The sequence below is a fragment of the Etheostoma spectabile genome, chromosome 12, assembly GCF_008692095.1.
Source record: "Etheostoma spectabile isolate EspeVRDwgs_2016 chromosome 12, UIUC_Espe_1.0, whole genome shotgun sequence".
In the NCBI taxonomy this organism is placed as follows: Eukaryota; Metazoa; Chordata; class Actinopteri; order Perciformes; family Percidae; genus Etheostoma; species Etheostoma spectabile.
In genome coordinates this window covers 23,010,088-23,028,696 of record NC_045744.1, presented here as the reverse complement: position 1 = coordinate 23,028,696, position 18,609 = coordinate 23,010,088, and the positions used below count along the sequence as shown (strand labels likewise).

At 41.4% G+C, this 18,609-nt stretch overlaps 2 protein-coding genes across 6 annotated transcripts in view; both read right to left on the bottom strand.

Annotated features, from left to right (window-relative positions):
* Positions 1 to 3,402, bottom strand: part of zmynd11 (zinc finger, MYND-type containing 11) — a 44,083-nt gene extending 40,681 nt beyond the window's left edge. For 3 of the 5 annotated variants that reach the window (XM_032532326.1, XM_032532329.1, XM_032532328.1), the window contains exon 1: positions 3,218 to 3,402. The gene's annotated coding sequence lies outside the window, so the exon portion shown is untranslated. Of the gene's footprint in view, positions 1 to 2,911; positions 3,133 to 3,217 lie in introns of those variants that run through there. The other 2 variants (XM_032532330.1, XM_032532327.1) reach the window with 2 other exon arrangements.
* Positions 3,403 to 5,941: 2,539 nt separating this feature from the next.
* Positions 5,942 to 17,351, bottom strand: LOC116699347 (E3 ubiquitin/ISG15 ligase TRIM25-like). The gene is given in 7 exon segments (XM_032531881.1): positions 5,942 to 8,255; positions 8,300 to 8,338; positions 9,278 to 9,311; positions 11,038 to 11,699; positions 11,702 to 11,767; positions 11,770 to 11,983; positions 16,602 to 17,351. Coding segments are annotated over 7 exon segments (3,405 nt in total). The 5' UTR covers positions 17,310 to 17,351; the 3' UTR covers positions 5,942 to 6,573.
* Between the last annotated feature and the right edge of the window lie 1,258 nt (positions 17,352 to 18,609).

The window sequence follows — 18,609 nt, the reverse complement described above, 5'->3', positions numbered from 1 at the left end:
CCCGGCAGCCTCCTCCACTCCATATCGTTATAATGGAGCTGACCGTTGCTAACTGAGCCTTCGGTTGTCGTTCTCTGTAAAGTGTCTTGAGATAACTCTTGTTATGATTTGATGCTATAAATAAAGTTGAATTGAATGGTTTAAAATCCCCCAAAAACAGAATAAAACACTTTAAAAAACCAAAGATGTACAGTGACAGTGTTGTAACTGTCTGTATGGATCATAGTATTAAGGTTAAGTAACATACAGTATATCCTATTTGGGCTCTGGGGAATCACAAATTTTATCTGCAGAACCAAAAAATTTCCTAAACCTTCGTTAGACTAGTTTTTACTGAATCCAGTCATCACGTGCCGCGTCGTCACATCCTGAGCAACCAACCTCAAGTAAATTCTCAACCTGTGGGAAACACTGGTAACGGTGTCAGTGATAGAAGTATTAGTTGTAGTAGCAGTAAAGTTTCATTTTATATCTTCCTGCTGTGCAAGAGATAGTTCAGCAACCTCCTCAAAAACAACCAAATCCTTTTTATACACTATGTAACGCAAACTGCTCGATAACAACATGCTTGAGATGTTTGAGCCGAGGTTTCCGTGCAATCACAATAGTTTGAAATTCTTTGAATAAAAGTAATAAAAGTAGTTCCCAAGTACTTGGGAAAAGTGTGGTGGCTTTGATGCACTGACATATATATTTGTTGTGATCACTCTTCAAATGCTAGGTGTTTGATGTCGATCAACATAAAGCTACAAAACAGGCATACGTTTAGAATTACAATGTCCTATCAAAGTACTGTATATTTATTTAACACACACACACACACACACACACACACACACATATATATATCTCTCAGGATTAAAATTGCTTTTATAAGCAATTTTCATCCTGACAAACCATCACATATCAAAAATATTTTTATCATGCCTTGTTGCCACATTCATCACAGGCTGTTTCCCTCAGTGACATGAGAACAAATACCGCGATGCTGATGAATACTCGGAAAATGTCAGAGAGAATATGACAAGGAGAAGTCTTAGACCTTCAAAGGCTCTGAATAATACCTGCTGCCTCTTCACTGTGGCGTACAGGCCTGGCCTTTCCCGTACATCCTCAAATCCAATTTCACGCGGTCCTCCTCTTAACCATCCGTGAAACTTAAGATGTCACTTTCATAAATCACAGCCAAGAGCTAACCACAATGACGCTTGGGGCATTTTTAGACAAAAAGGAGGAGTCTTGGCTTTTAGTGCACTTTGTGGCATGAGAGGATGTAAAGGATGTTCCTCTTCACAGTTTTAATCATCAGAGTATGAACTGACTATGGTTTGGGTGAAAGAAAGAAAACATGCAAGAAACATATCTGGTTTTTACAGCAAAATCACACAAAAATAAAAGCAAATGAAGCTAAAATCGACCCAAACAATGTGTTTAGCTGCAGTAAACAGGCAAAATATACCGTCTAGAGATGTAGTGGTTAGAGTTGGGTACCGAAACGCGGTGCCAACAGGTTCCGGCGTAAACAGTAGTAACGAAACCGAATAACAACAAAGATTTTGATGCGTCATTTAGGTATCTTTGGCTCTCTTTTTTCCCCCCAAAAGCATCGCTACACAGGACGCTATGTTACCGTTAGCTAGTAGCTGGATTTAACCCAATGGTTAAAATGCCGACAGTTTACATTAAGCGGTGTAACGTGTGACTGTAGTTCTTTGTATAGGATTCCAACACCGGGACGTAACCGTAGGCATCTGCCGTTGTCGGAAACACAGAGGCGGTGCGTTAATTTCAATTTCATAACGAGTTATCTCGAGACACTTTACAGATAGAGTAGGTCTAGACCACACTCCAGAATTTACAAGGACCCAACAGTTCTAGTAGTTTCCTCCAGAGCAAGCAACAGGGCCACAGTGACGAGGAAAAACTTCCTTATAGGCAGAAACCTGGGACAGACCCAGGCCCAGGCCCAGACCCAGAACCAGGCCCAGACCCAGGCCCAGACCCAGACCCAGGCTCTTGGTAGGCGGTGTCTGACGGGCCGGTCGGGGTTAAAATGAAGAGTGGCCATAACAGTCACAAAAAATAGTAGTTTGTAGTAGTTCTTTGTAATAGTTCATGGCATGGCCATAGTTCATACATCTATGGACACCGATTTGCAAACTGTCAGCACAGATTTAGACGTGGCTCTTTCTGGGGGGCTCCGTACAGTTTTTAAAGATGCAGTGCTGTCCAAAGATGTTAACCATGACTCTCTGCCATTCACGGTTAGCCAGCTAGCAACCACACTGGAAACAATATCAGGGGCCCAAATGGGCTGTCAGGACATCCGTATGGTTGTGTCACAATCCTACACACTTAAAACGTGCCACTACAGTCCTTCCCCGGCTGCAATGACGTGACCGAGCAGAGACCCTGGAAATGCTGACCAATCAGAGCAGACTGGGCTTAAAGTGACAGGTGTTAAAACAAGCAGAGTTCAGGCAGAGGGCGAGGACAGGTATATTCAGATGTTTGAGAAAATGTAGCTTTTGAACTTCAAAGTGTGTAAATGTGTTATAGTAAGAAGCCAAATCACAGATATGACCCTGAAAAGTAGCATAATATGGGACCTTTAAACACCAGTCGTAGATTTGGCAACAAAGAGGTTAGCCGTAAAAGGCCACAGGCATTGCCATTCAAGAAGCTGAGTTTAGCTAGCAGCAGGCTAAGCTAACGTCCAAACCAACGCGTGTCGAGACAGAATTACTGATTTAACGTGCACTAAATACCTCAAACCAGACAGTTTGCAATACACATATATTTAATGACAGTACATAACCCCCCAAAAGCACGTAAAATGAATGGTTGATGGGAAAACAGGCTGTCGTGGTTAGTTAATTTATATTAGCGATGCTAGTGAACTGTAGCATACCTTAGCTTGTTGATTGGTAAAACCTAAGCTAGCTAACTTGTCAGCGAACCCAGACAAGCTTCACAAACAAAGCGACAACTACTAGTATTTCGGGTCTACTTGAAGCTCCATTCGCCGTCACAAAACAACAAAACACAGCCAGACACCTAATGGTTTGTTTTGGAGGGCGCCATGTTCACAATCCTCCATCACGGGATAGAAAAGGCAGCCACGGCTAAGCTAACGGCTAACGGTGCTAGCCGCCGTGTTGTCACTGAGCCATTTTCATCATCATAATAAAAAATAAAAAAAACCTAGCTAACTCACCTTTGCTACGGTGTCGCGTACACACAGCGCTGCAGGTAATCCGCGAAGGATTGAAAGCGAGGCAGCTTACATTAGTATCGTTCGGGGGCTAGGTGAGGCCGAGGCTGGTGGTTTGAGTCCAGCTGGCCCCAGTACAGCAGCGCTGGGCTGGGAGGTAAACACAGAACCGGAGGGAGGACCGGGAGAACTCTAGTGGTGGAATCCGACTTACTACACCTAACCCCCGGGGCTACTCCTTGGAGGTGGAGGGGGATTTGGTTGCATTACCGCCACCAGTGGGTAGACATGGAGTGTGGTTTAGAATTTTAATATACAGTCCACATAAAAAAAAAATATATATATATATTACCATACATACATAATTTAACTCATGTCGTCTTAATCACATCAATGTAGGATTGGATAGACTTGATCCCACAATAGGGAAATTCACTTGCCACAGCAGCTCCATGCAGCACAACAAAATTACACCAATACACATAATAAATGTATAAATATATACACAAAGAAAGAATAAACATAATAGAACAATAAAAAAATAAGAGGAATAACGGTATATGTACACTATAAACACTTCTTGTATTTGCAGGTGGGGGGAATATATATATGAAAAATGCATATTCAGGTCATTATTTACATTTGGGGAGAATATAGATACACACTTCAATAAACAGATGAATATGAGATAGCATATGGCGATGGTCACTATTTGTCTAAGATACTGAATAGTAGCCTCAATGACACTTGATTTGTTGAGTTCTTTTGTAGAATATCTATTTAATCATAATGTAAAGTTATCTTTGTGAGGTTTTGAATCAAATGCCCTCTTTCTTACACATGTTTCTAACAATACTAGGATAATATACTCTTAATTCTTCTTGCCCACAGTAGTCACATCTAGGTTATTCCTTCCTATTTTGAACAGTGTACTAGAACAGTGTATCTAAATCTTACACCTGGGCTCATTAAATGCTATTTTACATGTCAAGATGGTAGGCTACAGACATTCCCGTTTCTCTGTGAATTAACTGTAATTAAAAAGCATAGTAATATTCATTCTGAATATACAACGTGGACATACTTGTAACCAAATGTAAATAATCATTTTATTTCATCATTTTGTGTTTTTGTGACTGGACCGGATGAGCTGCACATTTTCATTTTGTAAAAGCTGAGTCACTGACCGCAGTGAAGACTCAGAACATTTCTCAGGAAAAACTCATACAGTATCTCCAACAATTACAAATTATGTCCTATTAGGTCCTGATGACTTAAAATTGAGACTGAACATGTAGCTTTCAGGCGTTGAGTCCTTTCAATGTTGAACTGGATGCATGATTTTATATGGATATAATCAGGACTTCAGTACTGGGAAAGGTGGAGCTTTACCTGTAACGGTGCAATAATTCAATCACCGTTGCCCCAAACCCTCATGTGACTTTTGAGAATGCATTTCCTTGTTACCAGTTGAGAAAAGACTCTTTAGCACAGCAGGCTGTTTTGTAGAATGACAGATTACACCCTGGATCTCAAGTCAACAAAATACACAATATAAGTTGTCTTGTGTGTCAGGATTCCAAAGCCTTCACGTCCAAACTTAACCAAACGCCTGACTATTTCTCTTGTTTGGGTCTGTGTCATGTGTGACGACTCCTAGTCCCTTTGGTGGCTGGGATCTGGGATTTGGCTAATAAAGGACTGATGAGTGACACCTAGATGAACTGATTTCTCACATGTCCATAAAAAGTAGTTCCTGGACACGTGTGTAGTGTAGGTGAAGACCCTGTTAGGTAACACAACCCAAAATCCAAACACACCAAGCAGCCTTGAGAGGGAGAGAGGAAGAGTAATTGCCCAGGGCCTCCTATTTATGGACATGTGAGTCCAGGTGTCAATCATCAGTCCTTATTAGCCAATCCCCAGATCCCAGCACCCAAGGGGACTTAATAGGCCTCGGAGCCTGGGAGCTGTCACAAATAAGAATCCTTTCCACTTATTATTCCACTTAATTAATATTATTCATCATTCTCATTCTCATATCTCACTTATTATTTACTATTCATTCATCATTCTCATATCTCACTTATTATTTATTATTTACTCATCATTCCCATTCTCACATCTCTCTCTTATTTGTTATTCATTCATGTTCTCATTTTCTATTTCAGAACTGTCCATAATGTTCATACTGTTCATATTGTAATATAATAACATAATCCTATTTATCCCAGTATCCTTGCACTATGCTCCATATTTAAATAACTTATATGAACTCTTTGTTCACTCATGCCTCTATATTGTTTCTGTTTAGAGTATGTATATATTGTGTGTATATATTAGTATATATTGTGTGTATATATTATATATTTGTTTTGGTTGTTTTGTATGTGTGAGCACAGTGTGAGCAACAATGCTCCAAAGAAAAATTCCTCGTATGTGTCCTCATACCTGGCAAATAAAGCTGATTCTGGTTCTGATTCTGATTCTTTTATTGACTCAGGGCACAAAGAAAATGTAGGTTTAAAAAGCAAGAAGTGACAGAAAACTGCTCATTTCTCTAAAAGCTGTTTTAGTGAGAAAGGTAGAAAGGATTGAGACTGGCTGACTCTAAACATGAACACTGCTTTGTGAGGAGGAAAACTACCTCAGTTATACTCTCAGATCAGTTTCACATTTTCTCCTTCAGCTTTGTTTGATAATCTGGAATAAAGACAAGAAGAAAAGACTTTGTTCATGTTAGTTTATTCATCATGTAAACCTTCAGTCTGTTCAACATCCCATCAGCAACGTCTGTTCAATGTTAACAGATTAACTTCATCAACACCATCACCTTGTTTGATTCTTATCCCTCTCATTGATTATCATCAGAATCAATACAGTTCTATAATACCATGTGACAACAACAACATTTGGTCTGCCAAACAAAAACAAAAAAATCAAATTTGATTACAGATTTCTTTAAAAATGTACACAAAGAAGAAATATCTCTGATAAAGGAGGTCTGGTGCTTTCTCTCTTCAGACTCATGCAGTGGAAGAGAAACAACAAGCTACAAATAAATCAATACAAATATTCATCAAACAGAGAAGTTGACATGTTCAGTTCAAATCAACTAACATCAGGAGAATCAGGGATCGTCTCCATGGCTACACAGACAGGAAGTAGCGCCACCTAAAGAAACTCAAACATTTACACAACCAATGAGAAGATGTCAAAGGACATCCCATCATGTTTGATTGACAGCTGATCTCTGTGCAGTGAAGAAAGGCCCCAACAACCAGCTCTCAGCAACAAACATGGAGACTAAAGACATTTAAGAGTTAAAAGACAGAAATTAACCCTTAAATGACTTCTGTCTATTTCAGTTTACAGAACTCAGCACTGTCTCCATAATTATAATAGAACTGTAGTCCAGCGTAGAGGGGCTGGGTGAACGTGGTCTGGACTCTGTGGAGGAGGGTCATGGTGTCATCAGAGACGCTGTAGAAGGACAGAGTACCTGCCCTGTGATCCAGGTACACTCCTAGTCTGGAGGACACAGGACCTGAGAGGGAACTGCGGACTTTGTTGTACCAAAAGTAGTAACGCTGTCTGTCACATATTAAAACCCAGGACATTTCATTTTGTCCAAATACACCTGTTCTGCTGATATCTCTGTATGTGACTGCTACATGAATCCCGTCTCCGCTCCACTCCACCTCCCAGTAACTACGTCCAGTCAGACTCTCTCTACTCAGGACCTGCCAATGATCAGTAAATCTGTCTGGGTGACTAGGATAAGACTGTTGGGCTTGTGTTACTGTTGCTTTTCTGTTCCCCTCAGATAATAACAGCTGTGTGTGTGCTGTGTTTGGATCCAGTGTGAGTTCACATGAATATTTAAGGAAGTCATCTCTGGACTCTGGTTGTGACAGTAAAACATCCACGTCAGTCACAGTCAGTGAGATGTTTGTCCATTTCTCATTTAGAAGCTCCTGTAGTTTATCTCTGGCTTCCGACACGGCTGCTGTCACATCCTCAAAGTAGCGCAGAGGACGGATATTGATGCTGGATGTAGATCCACTGAGTGGTGACAGTGAGGAGTAGTTGTGGAGAAACTGGTTGTGATCCTCTGTGTCTGAGAGCTTCTTCATCTCAGCGTCTTTCCTCTTCAGCTCAGTGATCTCCTGCTCCAGCTTCTCCTGAAGCTCTTTGACTCGACTCACTTCACTTTTCTGCTGAACTCGGACCATCTGCTCCACATCAGAGCTTCTTTTCTCCATGAGACGGATCAGCTCAGTGAAGATCTTCTTGCTGTCCCCCACTGCTTTATCAGCAGAGAGATTGATGGCCTCCACCTCCTGTTGAAGCAGCATCACATCTTTCTCTCGGTCCTGGATTCTCTGCTGGATGTTTTCTCGACTCCCCTCGAGCTCTTTCTGCCTCTCAGTCCTTTCTGCTGCAGCTGAGACTGTGTGGTGGCCTTGATGTTCATCCACAGAGCAGAGATAACAGATACACTGCTGATCAGTACGGCAGAACATCTTCATCACCTCATCATGACGAGAGCAGATGTTCTCCTGGAGATTCTTGGAGGGCTCCACCAGCTTGTGTTTCTCAAACGCAGCACAGTCATAATGAGTCTGAAGGTGTTTCTTGCAGTAAGAGACCAGACACGCCAGACAGGACTTGACTGCTTTCAGTTTTCTCCCAGTGCAGACATCACAAGCCACATCTTCAGGTCCAGCATAGCAGTGATCAGCAGGAGCAGCCTGGAGTCCAGTCTTCTTCAGCTCCTCCACTAGAACTGCTAACATGGTGCTTTTAACAACAACAGGCCTCTGTGTGAAGGTCTCCCTACACTGAGGACAGCTGTAGATTTTCTTCTCATCCTCTCCATCCCAGAACTCTTTAATACAGTTCATGCAGTAGCTGTGTCCACAGGGAATAGTCACCGGATCCTTCAGGAGATCCAGACAGATCGAACAAGAGAAAGTTTCCCGGTCCAGCTGAACTCCTTGCTGCGCCATTTCTGCTCTCAGAGACAACTCCTGTCTGAGTTTCACTTTCTAGAAAATGAAAGAAGTTTGAGCTGTGATCTATAGAGCATGTGTTTCTGCAGTGAATGGGGCCCGTCAGCTCCTGCACTTCACTACATGTTGGTTCCTCCCAGCTTACAACTGTAGATCTAAAGGGGAGGGACCAACACCACATATGGACAGAGAGGAGTTCACTGGGCTTGAGAGCAGGAAGAGGAGGGAGGGGTTACCAAGCTATGGTTTCTACCAGGAAGAGGAGGGAGGGGTTACCAAGCTATGGTTTCTACCAGGAAGAGGAGGGAGGGGTTACCAAGCTATGGTTTCTACCAGGAAGAGGAGGGAGGGTTTCCCAGCTATGGCTCATTCCATGAGGACAAGCCGTGTGAAAGATACAGTGTGTTCTCACTTGTTTACATTGCCCTTTTCTTATTTAAAAACTCTCTTTTAGAGTTTCACTTTTAGCTCTTAGGATGTAAACTCCTCTTAGAATCAGAGGCTTTGGAGACTGCTTTCTCAAAATGATTTCTTCTGTTCTCCTAAAACACAGTTTGGTTAACGTTTTTAATGCCTATATTTAACATGTTGGATGCATTTAAACTAATAAATGTAGTTGATTACTTGTCACAACTCTGAATCCCAACAGGACCTGAATGCACCACATCATTTCCCTCTGCTGTTAAGTTGGAGACATGGAGCATTTACAGTGTTATATCCTTCCAGTAATGACACAAGGAACCAGCTTTAGCCGTGCTGTTCTCTCATATGAGTGAAGTGTTTAAGGTTTATTGTTAAAAGCGTCAGTGTTAAAAGTAACACACACTAGTGAACCTGAACTTTAGCAACGGCAGGCTGAAGCTAAAATAAGTGACGAATAACAAGCAGCCCTCACTATCTGTCAAATGTCAAACACTGGAGATTACGGTCTTTATTATAAGGGCAGAGTACAGACTGAACTAAAAGTGTAGACAGTCGTGGTGCTTTAACCTCCACTACGTCTTTGTTGTGGATCAGTTTTCACATTTTAACCTGGTGTGATGCTCACTGCAGGAAGACACGTCCAAAACGTCAAATAACATCTGTAAAGAGACATTTAAACAGATGTAATATCACACTGTGTCAGCTTTTTCATATGAGTCCCACTCTGTTACACTGATGCTGGATTCAGGTCCCATGGGGAACATAGGAGAGAAGAGTTTCAGCTGCTAGGTTGTAAATAGTATTTGGGAATGTGAGATTGGAAGCTAAATGTTAAAATCTCTCTGACTTCTACAGTTTTGATTAACCCTCCTGTTGTCTTCCCATCAAAATTGAAAATCAACACTTTTTGTTGATGCTTTTTTTCAATGTTTTTAACTTTTTCTTATGTTTTTGTCCCTTTTTTCAACACTTTAGACACTTTTTTTCAATGTTTGTCACTTTTTTTGACGTTTTCAACACTACATAACACTAACTTATTAACTTCAGTTTTACAGTTATTTTTGGAATTTATGGTCAATAAACCTCATTTATAGGAAATGATACCTTTGAGTTTTTGAGTTAGAAAAGCAAAAATTAGGAATTATTTCGACTAAAATTAAAGGAATTTGATGTTGATGGATAATCACAGACTGGAATATGTCAACTTTTACTCAATACTATTTCAAAACCACTTCAAGGATTTTCTCCAAATGCTATAAAATTGAATCAGACGCCCCAAAATTAATGAAAGTAGAGATGTGTACTTGCCAAAGAGCGTTGTGTTGAATCAATCATGTTATTTTGGGTAAATTAAAAGAACATTGATATAGGACAACGGGTCAATTTGACCTGAGGACAACATGAGGGTTAAACAACGTTACAATACTTGTAACCAAATGTAAAGAATCAGGTACACAATATATATCTTATGTGTTTTTAGAACCTTTAAGTATGTGTAATAAATCCTCTTCATTGGCTCGGTGCCCAGAGAAAATGTTGATAACAAGGGATGGAAAACTGCTCGTTGCTCTGGGACTTTACCTGTTTTAGTGAGAAAAGGAGAAAGGACGGAGACTGACGGACTTGGAACATGAACACTGGACTTTGTGGTGTTTCAGGAGGAAAACTACCTCAGTTATACTCTCAGATCAGTTTCACATTTTCCCCTTCAGCTTTGTTTGATAATCTGGAATAAAGACAAGAAGAAAAGACTTTGTTCATGTTAGTTTATTCATCATGTAAACCTTCAGTCTGTTCAACATCCCATCAGCAACGTCTGTTCAATGTTAACAGATTAACTTCATCAACAACCATCACCTTGTTTGATTCTTATTCCCTCTCATTGATTATCATCAGAATCATACAGTTTCTATAATACCATGTGACAACAACAACATTTGGTCTGCCAAACAAAAACCAAAAAAATCAATTTGATTACAGATTCTTTAAAATGTACACAAAGAAGAAAATATCTCTGATAAAGGAGGTCTGGTGCTTTCTCTCTTCAGACTCATGCAGTGGAAGAGAAACAACAAGCTACAAATAAATCAATACAAATATTCATCAACAGAGAAGTTGACATGTTCAGTTCAAATCAACTAACATCAGGAGAATCAGGGATCGTCTCCATGGCTACACAGACAGGAAGTAGCGCCACCTTAAGAGACTCAAACATTTACACGACCAATGAGAAGATGTGAAAGGACATCCCATCATGTTTGATTGACAGCTGATCTCTGTGCAGTGAAGAAAGGCCCCAACAACCAGCTCTCAGCAACAAACATGGAGACTAAATACATTTAAGAGTTAAAAGACAGAAATTAACCCTTAAATGACTTCTGTCTATTTCAGTTTACAGAACTCAGCAGTGTCTCCATAACCATAACAGAGCCGTAGTCCAGCGTAGAGCGGCTGAGTGAACGTGGTCTGGACTCTGTGGAGGAGGGTCATGGTGTCATTAGAGACGCTGTAGAAGGACAGAGTACCTGCCCTGTGATCCAGGTACACTCCTAGTCTGGAGGACACAGGACCTGAGAGGGAACTGCGGACTTTGTTGTAACAAAAGTAGTAACGCTGTCTGTCACATATTAAAACCCAGGACATTTCATTTTGTCCAAATTCACCCAACTCCCCTACTCTGCTGATATCTCTGTATGCGACTGCTACATGAATCCCTCCTCCGCTCCACTCCACCTCCCAGTAACTACGTCCAGTCAGACTCTCTCTACTCAGGACCTGACACCTGTTAGTAAATCTGTCTGGGTGACTAGGATAAGACTGTCGTCGTTTTACTGATGTTGCTTTTTTGTTCCCCTCAGATAATAACAGGCGTCTGTTTGCTGTGTTTGGATCCAGTGTGAGTTCACGTGTATATTTAAGGAAGTCATCTCTGGTCTTGGGCTCTGGTTGTGACAGTAAAACATCCACTTCAGTCACAGTCAGTGAGATGTTTGTCCATTTCTCATTTAGAAGCTCCTGTAGTTTATCTCTGGCTTCTGACACGCTGCTGTCACATCCTCAAAGTAGCGCAGAGGACGGAGATCTATGCTGGGGGGGTCTTTAGATTCACTGAGTGTGACAGTGAGGAGTAGTTGTGGAGAAACGGTTGTGATCCTCTGTGTGCTGAGAGCTTCTTCATCTCAGCGTCTTTCCTCTTCAGCTCAGTGATCTCCTGCTCCAGCTTCTCCTGAAGCTCTTTGACTCGACTCACTCACTTTTTCTGCTGAACTCGGACCATCTGCTCCACATCAGAGCTTCTTTTCTCCAAGAGACGGATCAGCTCAGTGAAGATCTTCTTGCTGTCCTCCACTGATGTATCAGCAGAGAGATTGTGGCCTCCACCTCCTTTGAAGCACGCTTCACATCTTTCTCTCTGTCCTGGATTCTCTGCTGGAGGTGTTTCTCGACTCCCCTCGAGCTCTTTCTGCCTCTCAGTCCTTTCTGCTGCGCTGAGACTGTGTCGTGGCCTTTATGTTCATCCACAGAGCAGAGATAACAGATACACTGCTGATCATACGGCAGAACATCTTCATCACCTCATCATGACGAGCAGATGTTCTCCTGGAGATTCTTGGAAGGTTCCACCAGCTTGTGTTTCTTGAATGGAGCCACATCATTATGGAAATAAAGGTGTTGATCCAGTAAGAGACCAGACCACCAGACAGGACTTGACTGCTTTCAGTTTTCTCCTAGTGCAGACATCACAGGCCACATCTCCAGGTCCAGCATAGCAGTGATCAACCCCAGCACTGGAGTCCAGTCTTCTTCAGCTCCTCCACTAGAACTGCTAACATGGTGTTTTTGACAACAACAGCCTCTGTGTGAAGGTCCTCCTACACTGAGGACAGCTGTAGATTTTCTTCTCATCCTCTCCATCCAGAACTCTTTAATACAGTTCATGCAGTAGCTGTGTCCACAGGGAATAGCCCACCGGATCCTTCAGAGATCCAGACAGATCGAACAAGAGAAGTTTCCGGTCCAGCTGAACTCCTTGCTGCGCCATTTCTGCTCTCAGAGACAACGCCTGTCTGAGTTTCACTTCCTGGGAATTGAAAGTAGTTTGAGTCTGTGATCTATAGAGCATGTGTTCTGCAGTGAATGGGGCCCGTCAGCTCCTGCACTTCACTACATGTTGGTTCCTCCCAGCTTACAACTGTAGATCTAAAGGGAGGACCAACACCACATATGACAGAGAGGAGTTCACTGGGCTTGAGACCAGGAAGAGGAGGGAGGGTTACAAGCTATGGTTTCTACCAGGAAGAGGAGCAGTTTGAGAGAGATAGTGTGTTCAAGACTTGTATACGTAGCTCTTTCTAATTCACCTTGTCTTCCCGTCAAAATTAAACATCTTATGCTTATGTCTCTTTTGTCAACACCTTTTACACTAGTTTGTGTTAGATGGTCTCCCCCCTCCCCATCTCATTTTTAAATTTTTTTAATTTCTCTTTGGTCCTGGGACGCGTTCCTATGTCCTGGTGTATTGTTTGTTAATTGTTTAAATATAAATAACTAAAAATATTTGATCACAAAAAACAAAATGCTTTTTTTTCAAGTTACAAGTAAATCTATCGCTGACAGCGCTGGACTGTTCCTCTTTATTTTGACTTATTTTCTACCCAAAATGATTAGCGCTGGTCAGGGGGTACTGGGCTTAAAGAAACATATCAAAAGGGGGACATTTTGATAAAGGTTTAAGAATCACTGGTCTAAACTAAGATTGTTCAACCGCCACTACATGTCTGGTAAACAGGATGAAGGCGCCCTCTGGTGTCGGGCATCCGTTTTCACATTTTAACCTGGTGTGATGTTCACTGCAGGGAGACATGTCCAAAACCAAATAACATTCAAATTGACGTTTAAACAGATGTAATAACACACTGTGTCAGTTTGTTCACACGAGTCACACTCGTTTTTTATATTCCTTGAGATTTATTAATTTGATTAGGATTAATGCACATTAATCAACATTTCTGTAAATGCACCAGTGTTAGCCAGTCGGCTAATTTTTTAACTCTAGTCCGAGTTACCTAGCATTCCTGTATTTATTCTCTCTGGAAGGACAGCTTCCTCACATCAAGACAAACACTGTGTCTGTTTGTTACCAGCAGGGTAACTGATTTTATTGAAACGGCACTTTTAAAAATGTTCTTAAAACGTGCTTTACAGACGACATAAGAGGAGTAATAAAAGACACGTGGCATTCTTTCTGCAGACATTTGGCCCTGTGAATAATAGTTAGACTATAATAAAGTATAATCCTGTTGCATCAATGTGCAAGCAGCATACTTTCAATGCAGTCATCAAACCTGATTTTGAGCTTATTATGTCATAGTTGGGAAAAGGTTATTAAACGGACACTTTTGTCTGGGCTTTGTTTGTGGCTGATTGTTGCAGTAGGTGGAAACAGGTCTGAGTGTTGGGGAGACTTGTTGCATTGTTCAGGGACAGATGAGAAGGTTTCTAAGTGATCTGTCTGAAAGGGTCTGAGACAAATCACCACCAGCAAACATAACAACTTGTGTATGGCCAACACCCTGAATCGTTTTCAAAGACAATAGGACGGTCCTGATCCCGACGATCTCTCCATCGAGGGACGTCAACAGGCTGTTCAAGACAGACACAAACTCAAAGGTTTCTTAAAAAACGAATGGGGTACCCAAAGATCTTAAAAATATAATTGAGATGCTTCCAGAAACCCTTTAAGGTTACTTAAATATCACACTGGTAACTCGAATGCCTTAAAATTACTTAGAAGGGGATTCGAGTAACCTTTTTAATTTAAAATCATAGATCAAATTATCAGAGCCTAAACCAGTAGTTGTGTTGGACAAAAACAATAGGTTATATTATGAGCAAAGAGAAACCTCTTTGATATGACAGAAAGGCCGGAGTAGTGACAGGCTAGAGACAAATAATGTTTGATCCCATTTGAATTGAGACATGAATTACACATGCAATGTTTGTGAATGTATCAAATGTAACACCGAACACTATCTGCTGCAGTTATGTAAGAGTGTTTGAAAGCTAGTTTGATATCACGCACTGAAGTTTAAACACGTAGTTAGCTAAAAGTATGGCTAAACAGTTGAAGTAGTTAGCTAACAGCAGTGACTACATAGTTAGCTAAAAGTATTGGGTAAACAGTTGAAACAGTTCACCTAAGATATTGGCTACACTTATAAATTAAATTAGCTAAAAGTATGAATAAACAGTGGAAGTAGTTAGCCAAGAAAGACGGCTAAAGAGTTGAAAAAATAGCTAAAAGTAAAGCTATAGAGTTGAAATAGTAAGTTAAATGTAATAGCTACAGTTGACATACAGTTCGCTTAAGACAATGGCTTTAGTATTTACTTTAGTTAGCTAAAGGTAATGGATAAATGGTTGAAAAAGTATTGCATATCCAGTGTTGTACATCTATAAACATACAGTACATTGGAAATGAATGAAGGGCTACGTGAATTCATCTGAGAGGACTGTGGGATACTTTAGACCTAAAAAGTTGGGAACCACTGAATACTAAATTTAAAAAAAAGTTATTTGCCTTTGGCTGATCCCAACTATATTAGTTAAGTATACTATAACCCACTTTCTATGTTACCCATGATCCTATCATGAAGCCTGGTAACACTACTTAACTAAATGATCTTCTGCTCTAAAAATGAACACTATACTTCTTGGTATTTCTTGAGAACGACCTCAGTTATACTCTGATTTTCCCAGTGGGCTTTGTGTGATACCATGGATTAAAGAAAACAAGAAAATGCTTTGTTCATGTTTGTTTATGTAAACCTTCAGGGTATCGGTAAAGCAAAAAATAACAATAATACAACTAATTACCAAATGTCCTTGATTGATAGCTGATCTAAGTGCAGTGAGAATTTCCACAACAATCAACAAATATGGAGACAAATTTAGTTAGGAGGTTAAAAAACAGAATTTAACCCTTAAATTAGTTCTGTTTACTTGAGTTTACACAGCTCTGCAGTGTCTCCAGTAGTGGAATAAAAACCCAGTCCAGCGTAGAGCGGCTGAGTGAATATGGCCCGGACTCTGTGGAGGAGAGTCATGGTTTCAGAGACGCTGTAGAAGGACAGAGTACCTGCACTGTGATCCAGGTACACTCCTATTTTAGAGGACAGAGGACCTGAGACGGTGGTGTGTACATTGTTGTAAAAAAATGTATACCCTTTTTTGTCGCATTCTAATGCCCAAGATTTGTCATTGTGTCCAAATGCTATGTCACCCGAGTGCCCTGCTCGTCTGTTGTTCTCGTATGCGACTGCTACACCAACTTCATGCCGTTTCTTCTCCACCTCCCAGTAGCAACGTCCAGTCAGACTCTCCTTACTCAGGACCTGAATCCATTCACTGAATCTGTCTGGGTGAAGAGGACGAGGCTGCACATCTTGCAAAACCGTTGCTTTTCTGTTCCCCTCAGTTAATAACAAACCTCCGTGCGCTGTGTTTGGATCCAGTGTGATTTCACGTGAATATTGTAAGAAGTCAGCTCTGGTCTTGGGCTCTGGTTGTGAATTTGAAAGTAAACCAAACACTGTATTCCCTGTCAGGGAGACGTTTGTCTTTTTCTTTCTCAAAAGCTCCTGTAGTTTATCTCTGATTTCGGACACAGATGCTGTCACATCCTCAAAGTAGCGCTGATGACAGAGATCTATGCTGCGGGGGTCTGTAGATCCACTGAGTGGTGACAGTGAGGAGTAGTTGTGGAGAAACTGGTTGTGATCCTCTGTGTGTGAGAGCTTCTTCATCTCAGCGTCTTTCCTCTTCAGCTCCTGCTCCAGCTTCTCCTTAAGCTCTTTGACTCGACTCAATTCAGTTGCCTGCTGTGATCTGACCTGCTGCTCCATATCTAAGCGTTTTTTGGTCATACAAAGGATCAACTCAGTGAAGACCTTCTCGCTGTCCTCCACTACTTTATCAGCAGAGCGATTCGTAGCCTCCACCTGCTGTTGAAGCAGCTTCACATCTTTCTCTCTGTCCTGGATTCTCTGCTGGATGTGTTCTCGACTCCCCTCGAGCTCTTTCTGCCTCTCAGTCCTTTCTGCTGCAGCTGAGACTGTGTGGTGACCTTTATGTTCATCCACAGAGCAGAGATAACAGATACACTGCTGATCAGTACGGCAGAACATCTTCATCACCTCATCATGACGAGAGCAGATGTTCTCCTGGAGCTTCTTCTCCACCAGCTTGTGTTTTTTAAACCCAGGGGAGTCATAATGAGGCTGAAGGTGTAACTCACAGAAAGAGGCCAGGCAGACGAGACAGAACTTGACTGCTTTCAGTTTTCTCCCAGTGCAGACATCACAGGCCACATCTTCAGCTCCAGCATAGCAGTGATCAGCAGGAGCAGCCTGGAGTCCAGTCTTCTTAAGTTGCTCCACTAAATCTGCTAACATGGTGTTTTTCATCAGGACGGGCCTCGGTGTGAAGGTCTGGCTGCACCCGGGGCATCTGTGGATTCTCCTCCCATTCCACTTACGTTTAATACAGTCCATGCAGTAGCTGTGTCCACAGGGAGTAGTCACCGGGTCCTTCAGTAGATCCAGACAGATCGAACAAGAGAAAGTTTCTCGTTGCAGTTTAACTTCTTGCTGTGCCATTGCACCTCGTAACAGTGACTGGGTGGTGTTCTCTGAACAGAAGTTACTCTGTGTTCTGACTTAAATCAGCACCCGATCCTTTTGTTCCTGTTAATTTGCAAATTCTCTGAATTCACTGAATAGGACCAATCAGCTGCTGCCCTATCCACTGTGGTTACACCCATCTTCACACATGCAAATCAGTGTGTTGGAGGGAACAAGGCAACATGTGCTCAAAGTGAAGCTGCCTGTGTTTGAAATCAGCTGCTGAAACAGCTATCCAACACACATAGTATGTATTGCAAACAGACCTAAGTACTACACAGATAACATCTGCCTCTGCACCACCAAAGTGAACATAAAATAACTGTATAAATATATAAACATATAAATGCACAAGACACTGTTGTCAAAACCCACGTATGTGACAGACAGAGACGGCATCTCGGAAGTTTGTGATCAATACTGTATGGTGATGTAACCAAGTGGTGTCCCATTTCATAGGGGTATGTTTTCACCCTTAGCCCTTACCCCATGGTTTCACGGGCTGAGGGGTAAGGGGTAAGGGGTAAGGGGTAAGGGTCAGATGGAGAAATGGGATTCAGCCAAAGTCCCTCTCTTTCCGGTGGACCCAATGAGACCTTATTTCGGGAAACATAATCCTGAGTAGTGACAGGCTAGAGACAAATAATGTTTGATCCCATTTGAATTGAGACATGAGTTACACATGCAATGTTTGTGAATCCCCCCCCCCACACACACACACACACACACACTGATTCTGAAAAAAAATGCTAAAAGTATAGCTATAGAGTTGAAATAGCAAGCTAAATGTAATGGCTCAACTGAGAACTACTTTGATACTCTTATACTAATGTTTAATATTTTCCTTATGGGCTTTGTATGATACCCTGGAATAAAGAAAACAAGAAAATTCTTTGTTCGTGTTTTTTTATTCATCACGTAAACCTTCAGTCTGTTCAAGCACCCCATCGATAAAGCAAAAAAAAAATGAAATCAGTGTGTTGGAGGGAACAAGGCAACATGTGCTCAAAGTGAAGCTGCCTGTGTTTGAAATCAGGAAGAAGAGGGAGGAGTTATCAAGCTTTCATGGTTTTGAGCAGGAGGGGGTTGCACTAAATGGGGCAGTGCAAGTTTCACTGTACTTTTCTACTAAAGTAAATATTAGAACAAAGATGAAATATTTACTTGAATGTGGAGTCATTTTGATCAATTTTAGGTCACAGTGGAGGCTAACACTGCAAAACTGCATAAGAAACCCCATTGTCAGGACAGTTGAGATTTATTAATTTGATTAGGA